Source organism: Chiloscyllium plagiosum, chromosome 15 (assembly GCF_004010195.1).
Source record: "Chiloscyllium plagiosum isolate BGI_BamShark_2017 chromosome 15, ASM401019v2, whole genome shotgun sequence".
NCBI classification, from domain to species: domain Eukaryota; kingdom Metazoa; phylum Chordata; class Chondrichthyes; order Orectolobiformes; family Hemiscylliidae; genus Chiloscyllium; species Chiloscyllium plagiosum.
The window spans coordinates 29,857,409-29,866,383 of NC_057724.1; the positions used below are offsets into that span (position 1 = coordinate 29,857,409).

At 48.5% G+C, this 8,975-nt stretch overlaps 1 protein-coding gene across 7 annotated transcripts; it reads left to right on the top strand.

The window, feature by feature from the left end:
• Positions 1-865: 865 nt before the first annotated feature.
• On the top strand, positions 866-8,677 carry LOC122557190 (protein sprouty homolog 2). Of its 7 annotated transcripts, none has more exons than XM_043704603.1 (3): positions 869-1,049; positions 2,038-2,284; positions 4,332-8,677. In XM_043704603.1, exon 3 carries the CDS (start codon positions 4,381-4,383, stop codon positions 5,266-5,268), a length of 888 nt encoding a protein of 295 aa, XP_043560538.1. In that variant the 5' UTR covers positions 869-1,049; positions 2,038-2,284; positions 4,332-4,380; the 3' UTR covers positions 5,269-8,677. The 7 variants fall into 7 exon arrangements, with proteins under 7 accessions (XP_043560542.1, XP_043560538.1, XP_043560537.1 ...); XM_043704602.1 differs by lacking the exon at positions 869-1,049 and adding an exon at positions 1,323-1,450; XM_043704607.1 differs by lacking the exon at positions 2,038-2,284 and having other exon boundaries at positions 866-1,049.
• The last annotated feature ends 298 nt before the right edge of the window (positions 8,678-8,975 follow it).

Here is an 8,975-nt window from a genome sequence, read left to right on the forward strand (position 1 = left end):
CTAATACTCAGTCCTACCTCTATATAAGAGAATGTCTATTTGAGACAGTCTGGCTGACGGCCTGCATTCCTTAGGATAAAGATTTTGTGCCTTTTTGTGTTGGCATTTAAGCCTCCCAGCGCTGATCTCCTCGCTGTTGGGCTCCTGGGAGCAAGCTCTGCATAGTTTGTAGGAGAGACAGCTGTACCTCGGTCGGTGTTCCTCCTCTGCGTTAGGCGAGTTTTAAATGAAAATTCTATTTGTAAATTCTCTAAAATATATCTTGGAAGCTTGAAGTAAAATCTAGGGTTAAAACGTATCTATCACTATTTCCATTTTTAAAAATGTTATATTTGTTTGGCTGAAACTTGAACGATGTGAAACAGAACGGGAGTGGTGTTCAAAGGACAATATGATTAAAGTCCTTGCTGATTTAAAATTGTTTTTAAGTGCACACTAGTACGTGGAGTGATATTTCAGTGATGAATTATTGCTGATCGAGTCACAGCGTTGCAAGATGAAAAGCAACAGAACCAGTGATGAGCAATTTCCTTGGAGATATCCGCAAAGGGATACTTACATAATCCCTGATCAGTAAAAGATAGTTAACAAAACAACTTATTTCAAAAGGTGAAAATAGCCGCTGAAGAGATGGTTTTCCAAAACACAGAACAGTTTGAGTCTCTCGGATCCTAATTCTTTGGGGAGTTGGTCAGAAAATCGAGATGAAAGTATGGGCTAAGCGAACGGAATCACGCTCATGCCAAATCGTGTATGTCTTTGGCCAAGCAATTCAGGGGCTTTGTTAACCCAGTGACCTCTCACTCAGTGTGAGAGTGAACTGGAGTCCCTCCTCTGTACCCTGATGTCATATGTTGGCGGATGATTCAGAAGCATGGTTAGGAGCGGACAAGGGCTGTGAAATGTTTCTTACAACAGTCATTCAGACATCTGCAGAACCAAATCATACCGCTTGATGACGGCTTTGATTCACCACCCCAGTTCTCCGTCCGCAAACCGGATACAGCGCGGTGAGATATACACTGCTGTAAATCACAAACAGATTCATTGTAAGTCTTGGACGTAATTAGTAGCCGGGTCTCAGTCATTAATATGAGAAGTCGAAAGCTTTATTCAACAAAAGGTTAAAAATTTCAGTGTAAGGGAGAAAGCATTTTATGAATTAAGCTAAAAATCACGCAACACCAGGTTATAGTCCAACAGGTTTAATTGGAAGCACTAGCTTTCGGAGCGCTGCTCCTTCTTCAGGTGATTGTCGCCGCTCCGAAAGCTAGTGTACTTCCAATTAAACCTGTTGGACTATAACCTGGTGTTGTGTGATTTTTAACTTTGTACACCCCAATCCAACACCGACATCTCCAAGTTATGAATTAAGCGAACGGGAGGCCGAGTTGATGTCCCATTCAGAATACACTAACAGGTGGAAGTCCTCGTTCTGGTACACAATCTGGTAAACATCTTCCTATCTCCGCTGCCGACCCCTCAACCTCCCCGACTCTCAGGTTATATCAGCTTTGAAAGTGTCAGTAATGGCTTTGAAATGCATGGGAAATACTAGTCCGCTTTATTCAAGTGTCTGTCTTTTGCCCGAGTTCAGTAAAATCACAAAATAGCACGCCATCTGCCCCGTTTGAAACGTTTTTTAAAAGTATATATGGGCACGGAGATCTTGGAGGTGTTTCCGAGCGGAAGCTCAGGGCAGGACATCAAACAGTTCGGGGTAGATATGACCATCGCCTCCACGGAAAGGTTGAGCCGAGCCAGCTGACTGTGCCCGCCACAGATTGGGTGATTCGCCTTACAAATAGTAACTCGCCCTCACCAATGGCCCACCACCGGATGCGGAGAAACCTTTGGGACGGCAAATAGCCTATTCAGTTTCACGTGGATGACGCCATTTAGCCATTAGCTGTAACCGGGCAAATCCCTGTACACAGAGGAGAGAGAGAGGGAACTGTGTGTTTGTGTGTGGTGCATTTTCCTGATGCTTCCTGTTCCCCACCCCCCCTCCACCCGCCCCCCCATCCCCTCCCACAGCAGACTCTGCCTTCATGCATCGGAGTAACTAGCAGCAGAGCTGCGGCACTGGCGAAGGGGATGTTTGGTCGAGAGCCCCTCTTTCCAGCGCGTCAGTGAGCGCTGACAGCCCCAGGATCCGGCGCCCTTCACTCCCGGAGCTTGTCATTGACCGGGGCAGCGTGGCTGGAGTCGGAGCGCAGCCGGCAAGGTGTCTATCCAATCTGACTGGCAGCAAAGCCAAGGAGCAGCTCACATTGCCGGCGAGGTGAGCACTCCATACGCCAGGATAGGACATGACCTGCTGTAATCTGTGCATATTGTCCAAATGTATACACACCAGCTGTATGCACTCGCCTCTAGAAGCATGTGGCAGACTGGAGTCGGATATCTTATACAGACAGGGGTTAACGCTGTTTTCAGGCAATTGCAGAGATCTTTCCGATCAATGATCACTTCTCCCTCAACACAGGGGACTGCATTAAACTAGACTTGGCTGCAGCATCCTGTTACTTGTGTGAAGGGGAGGGAGGGAGGGAAGAGATAATATTTAATATCGATCAAATGCCTGAGTAGCCTCATTTTAATGTAACTGTGAGTGAGTAGCCGGCTCCAGTCATATCCATTAAAGAATCTGTACAGAGGCGAAAGGCAGTGTGTAAACTTCACTGATAGTACAGGACAACTCTTCAGTGTTATGGTAAATGTTCAACTCTAACTGAGGGAGAAAGGCCGGGTGATTATTTTTCTCTCTGAAATAACATTTATTGGTTGTCCCCTGTTTGCAGTTGTATTTGTATGTTTGTGTTTACAATTTTACTTGGGATTAACCTTGTCACCTATAATGTAAATGACATGTTAATCCCCACACCGAACTCGGGCTGGGATGAGTAAACATGTTCTGTTAAATGCTGCTGGACTCCCGATCGGATTTGCAGAGGGGGCTTGGCGAATGTGACCCCAGTACATGTGCTCTCCTATTAGTTGTCTGGTGTGTGTGTGTGTGAACGGGGAGACTACTCAGTCCCTGGCGCTGTCTAATAGCCCTGCTACAGTATTTGAGTTTCGCATGTAGTATCCATTTCAAGGCAGCTTGCTGTATCGGATTCGGCACATCCGGAATTGCAAACTCCCTGCTATTCAATAGGGAAGGAAGAGTGCTGCTCCACCGGGTCCCACCGCCCGGCCACACTCGAACTCCGCATCACTACACTCTTGCCTGACTCCCGAAGCGGAGATCCCCTTCAATTTAAACAAAGACAGATGCTGCAAATGTTCAGTTAGGTGAGGCTGAATCTCCGGTTTGGGAATTACCATGATTTCAACTCGCTTTGAAAACACAGCAGTTCTGGAAGACGTGATGAGGATATTTCTTTCGAGGTGCTCTTGTTGATTTTTTAAAAAAAGATTATAATTCGGATTGCTCCGGATTACGATGGCTCTAGGATGGCTGGGACTGATATTTTCGATTCATTAGGTTAGGTCTTTCGCTGAGCGGGTGCTAAGAGCGGTCTCACCGCTGTTGTCTCACTGACACTGGGATTCGCCCCGGCTCCCAATGCGTCCGTTAGGAAGTATTCCCTGGGGCTGGAAGCTCTGGCCTGGGATACGAGGTACCACCCGGCAGTGGAAGGGCCTGAAATCTCCGGGTTTTCATCTCTCATCGAAAGCAATTATCGACTGGGTAAAAGTGACCATGCTTCAGCTGAAATTTGCCAAAGAGCTTTCAGCGCCCCCTTCACCGGGAATGGGAGCACGGGGTGGGCTGGGGGGTCCCTATCACTGGGGTCACATTGCTCCCGATCAACGCAAGTTGGGAGCATCCGCACCTCCCTGTGCCAAGATGCCAGGCTGATGCCAATCTTCACCAGTCCCAGCTCCATCCATTGACAAACCAGCATCGTCCCCAAGGTTAAACCCCGGGGCTGGTCCAACTGGGGATGGCAGTGGGCGTGATAACCGGGACCCGATCCCAGCCGGCCCCGGCCTGAGTCTCTCTGAAATACTGGCGATGTTTTCATTCTGTTGAAAGGGTGGCTGGGCACGGATTTTTGAGCAGCAGTGTTTGGGCTGCGGGGTGTTGGGTTGTAGTGCTGGGTACCAGGGTACGAATCCTCATCCCCGTCCCTTAGGATGAGGCTGGAGGGGGGAGGTTACCAGGAAGGTTGGGGTATGGGCTGGTCCAGGGAGCTGCTCCTCCTGAAGGAGGCCCCTCTGGGATGGGTGGGGGTTAGTGTTGCAGCAGTAAGTACCTCGCTGACCTCTTTCTCTCTGTCTCTGTCTCTGTGTTTGTGTGTGTGCTGTCCCCACCCCAGGTCTGACCAATGTGCACTCAGCCCCCGGGCCTGCAGCGACCACATTCAGATGGAGACTCCCGCAGCGCTCGCATCGCCCCTCTCCCTCCAGCTCGCTCACGACAGGGGGCGGCAGCGGTTTGACCCTGACCCCGGCGAGCTGCAGCACGGCCCGGTGCTCTCCATCGACCAGATCCGGGCCATCCGAGCCAACAACGACTACGTGGAGCGTCCGGTGCTCAGCGGCCCGAGGAGCAGTCCCGGCGGCTCGGCCCACAAGTGGGAACGGCCTGGCGAGGCGAGCCTGAGCGGGGTGGCGGATCGCCGGGCCTCGGGGCCCCAGCAGCAGCTGAGCCGCTCCACCAGCACGGTCAGCTCGGCGTCCCGCAGCAGCAGCACCTCGGAGCAGAGGCTGCTGCTCAGCCTGACCTCGTCTCCTTCGGGCCAGGGGATTATCCGGGCGCAGCCCAAGGCTGACCTGAAAGCCGAGCTGAAGAAGGCTCCCGGCGGTCAGGACTGCAGCCAACACTCGCTGCGGTGTGAGCAGTGCGGCAAGTGTAAGTGCAGCGAGTGCACGGCTCCCAGGACTCTGCCTTCGTGCTGGCTCTGTGAGCAGAGGTGCCTTTGCTCTTTGCAGAGCGCCCTGGAGTACGGCACGTGTGTGTGCTGTGTGAAGGGCCTCTTCTATCACTGCTCCAGCGACGACGAGGACAACTGTGCGGACAACCCGTGCTCCTGCAGCCAAGGCCACTGCTGTGCCCGCTGGACCGCCATGGGTTTCATCTCCATGTTCATGCCGTGCCTGTGGTGCTACCTGCCGGCTAAAGGCAGCCTCCGCCTCTGCCAGGGATGTTACGACGGCGTCAAGCGGCCGGGCTGCCGGTGCAGGAACTCCAACACCGTGTGCAGGAAGTTTTCTAACGCGCCTTGCCCGAAAACCATCGAGAAGCCTTTATGACCAGGACGCTCTTGCTAACTCCGCGACCGGTGTTAAATAAACCCTGTGGAAGTTCAGAAGGCACATTCTCTTCAAAACAAACAAACAAACAAAAAGCTTTCTGAGAGAGAATCCGAGACCAGCCCAGGACATGGACAGGATGATGATGTGGGTCCTTGGGGTGGGGGAGAGGGGACTGGGGCCGAGGATGGCTGCTCAACCCTCGGCTGGATGTTTGGATAGATCCCTTCCTGAAAAGCGAAACAAAAGCCACACCTCGACCTGGAGTCTACCGGGGGGGAAAGGAACGATCAACCCTCTTCATGTTACGCACCTTCTTGTGGGATCTTCCTTGTGCTCCTTATCTAAACCCAGTGAGTTCCTCTGCCGGCCAATTCCTGTGATTCCGTTTGTCAACTGCCTGACCAGAGAGCGCTTGGATAAATCCACCTCCCAGCGCACACTCCCCTAAGCAGGCCACACAGTGAGGATACTTCACCTGAGGAACTGAGGCTGGGAGCGACTGGGACTAACCTATACCGCTAACCCCCACCTCCGCCCTCACCCCAACTCCTCCAGCACTGCCAGCGTGGGGACTGGGGAGCAGCCAATGGCCACTCAGCTCACGGGAAAACCATGCAGTCTGCCCTTCACCGTAGACGTATTCAATATTTATTGCTTGGCTTGGAAATGTGATATCGTCCACTGGAAATATATTCTCCTCCTCAATCACAAACATCGTTATTATTTGCATATTTACATATTCGCGTAGTTTAGTTGTAGACACACGTTTGAAACCGTTTTGATGGTTTGGCTGCGGGGTTCAGAGGGTTCCTGAAGGTTGCGCGCAGTGCAGATGTGATGTTGGTGAATCACTGGCTGTGTTCAGATAAGGAGAACTCGTTTTCGGATGTGTATGAGCTACACATGTCTTGGAAACTGAGCATTCGATGTGTTTCTCTGCAATGGCTCTGAGGGCAGGGGCGATTACTGAAGCTGACCTCACTCAGAAACTGCTGGGCAGGCATGTTTATTGATGCCTTGAAAAGCAGCGTTGCACAATGCCAATGTGATAGTGAGAAAGGTATCCTTCCCCACCTCCCCCCGCCACCCCCCCAACACTCTCTCTCTCACACACACACACACGTGTGTTTCAGCAACATTGCTAAAACTTTGTTTTAATGCGCAGCTCCAGGCACAATAGCACCTCCTACGCTGAATGAATGAAACCATTCGCCATGCGCTGCTGAACACTCATCCAATATTTTCTCAATGGTAGTGGCCTCTCCGTTGCACAATGCGCTGCCTTGTCTGTCTGGAGTTGGCTTGCAGGCGGGAAGTGAGCGTTTGGTAACTGCTCTTAGGGGCGTCAAGGTAGATAGAGCTCCCCGGTCCCGTTTTAAAACCGAATCAGTGTAACTAACGTCGTTGAGTCAGAACATGCTTCTCTCCACTCTCTGTGGAGCTACGCTGCGGAATACGCAGGCACCCGCAGTAAATGAGGATCAGTTCTAAAGTTCTATTAAAAAATTTTTAACACTCCGTTCATAAACTTAATTCTAACATTATCATTGATAAACTGTACACGTTACATGAAATTCGTTTTGAGAATATCTCTATTGAGCCCCATTCCATGTGACTAATAATGCAGAACAATTGTACCTCGAATGATCAATTATTTTCTCTTCAGGATTCAATGGAGCCTGAAAAATCAGAACTCCTAGAAGGTTGAAGCTGATCACGGGTGGTATACTATGTTCTATATGGGCTATTACCGTTGGAAACCTGAAGGATGCATTCTTTAATTGAACACCTTTAAACTTATTCTTTAAGTCGATTCTGTTGTTAATTGAGATGTGCATCCACTTAATCCCATTGTCAGTTGCGTTCTGAAGGAGTTTGCTAGCCCCCATCCCTTAACTACTGTGTGTGGACTCGATTCCTCTTAAGGGAAAAGTGCTGAAATCCTTTTCAAGCCTGCCTGTTAACTGAATTACCCGATTCTCTTCAAGAACAGCCTAAACGTGTGCAATCTCAAGGAATCTGCCGTGGCATTGCTGCACAGTGCCTTCAGTAACCTTTCCTCCCCTCACCATAGCGTGCGACGCAACGCAGTCTCTGAAGTTCAAGTCCTCTGGCTGACCGTTGCATACACAAATTTGCAGAAAGCGACCTCCTGTCAGATTAGGTCTTGGAATTGCTCGAGGGGGCTATTTTGTCCTTGACTACGTATGTGGTTCTTCACACTGGTTAATGTAGACTGGCAGTTAAATGAAGCAAAGACCTTATAGTTTCAGATGTCCCCTGGGATGGCCTGGCCTTTTACTGTGTGTGTGTGTGTGTGGTAAGGTGGGTTTAAATTCCATCCTGCTCTCCCTGCAGGACCTTGCATCAAAACGGTTTCTTGAATTATATATTTATATTTTTAAGCATGAGAATTCTTGGACCAATCCTGAGCCTCCATGTAAACCTGAAACTAGTACAGTAATTCATAATACAAACTGGCCCATATTCAGTACGATAACAAGAGGGGCCGCTTTCCTTTAGTATTACTGCCCTGTGATTACATTGTGGATGGCAGCTGATGGTTTTCCTAAAAGTTGTTTGGCAACCCGCGAGGAGACAAGCTGCTGGACTGGTTTGTTTGACGTTATGCAATGAAGTGGACGAGCCTTTTCCCTGGTCTCTCTCTCTCTCTTAACAATCATTACGTGAAACAGGGGTTGAAATCGGATGGAATAAGCCATGTAGAATCTGCCTGAGGATCCCAGAGAGAGAGAAAAAAGAACACCTTTTGAACTATAATGCAGTGACACTTTATTGCCTGAATGTTTATGGAGCACCTATCGGATCATCAGTTCAGCGTACAATCGGGACCTTGATACAGTTTGAGGACGAATCACTGGGCCTTCTTGGAGAGTTCTGACCCGACGTTGCATTCACAGGCATTTTCTTGCTTTCTTTGGGCTGTGAAAATAGCAAGAGCCTGCTTCCTTGTTAGAGTTACTTTGATATATTTTTGTATATACCACAATAATACTGTGAATGGTGCCATATGAAGGAAGGACTCCGGTTATTGGTACATTGTGCATTCAGGTGAATGTCCGACTCCCTCTCCCTCTAACATCGGGCTGTATTACCCAATATACAAATTCCAATTATTGCATTGCTTAGGTACAATTGGCATCCTGTATATCAATCAAAAAAACGTTACTGATTCTTTTTCTATTTTTGCCAATATGTTGATTAGTCTAAATATTTATTTGGAGTTTTATTTTATAAAATATTTATTTAAACACAACACCCTTTAGAGATGGAAACTGTTTGTACAGAACTTGCTGCAAAAATGTAAGGGTGGCACTACAGAGCTGAATAAAGTATAAAATAGAAATATATTAATTTTGAAATTAAATTGCTTTGTTAAGTTTTATTCTGTGGCTTTTCCTGGAAGGAAACGTTTTGTCTTTGAACACCATTTGCAATGTTTGTCTTTCTTTGGGAAGCAGTAATGATTTCAGAACACTATGGGTTCAGTATCACAGAGTCTAGGGAGTTGCAGTGGAGAGTCCCAGAGCTTATACACAGACGAACATTGAAACGTGGCTGATGGCCTTTACTTTTTTCAGAACACCTGGTTCACAAACTGGGAAATGCAACTGAATTAAAAGAATGGATGTTTATACTGAGTAGATTGACATATATAAAGATTAAACTGACCATTTATTAAA

Excerpts from the sequence above, each read along its gene's own strand:
- LOC122557190 (XM_043704600.1), top strand. The coding sequence starts at position 3,332 with ATGATTTCAACTCGCTTTGAAAACACAGCAGTTCTGGAAGACGTGATG. Across the intron at positions 3,397-4,331 it reads ATGAGGATATTTCTTTCGAG|GTCTGACCAATGTGCACTCA; the intron begins GTGCTCTTGTTG and ends TCCCCACCCCAG.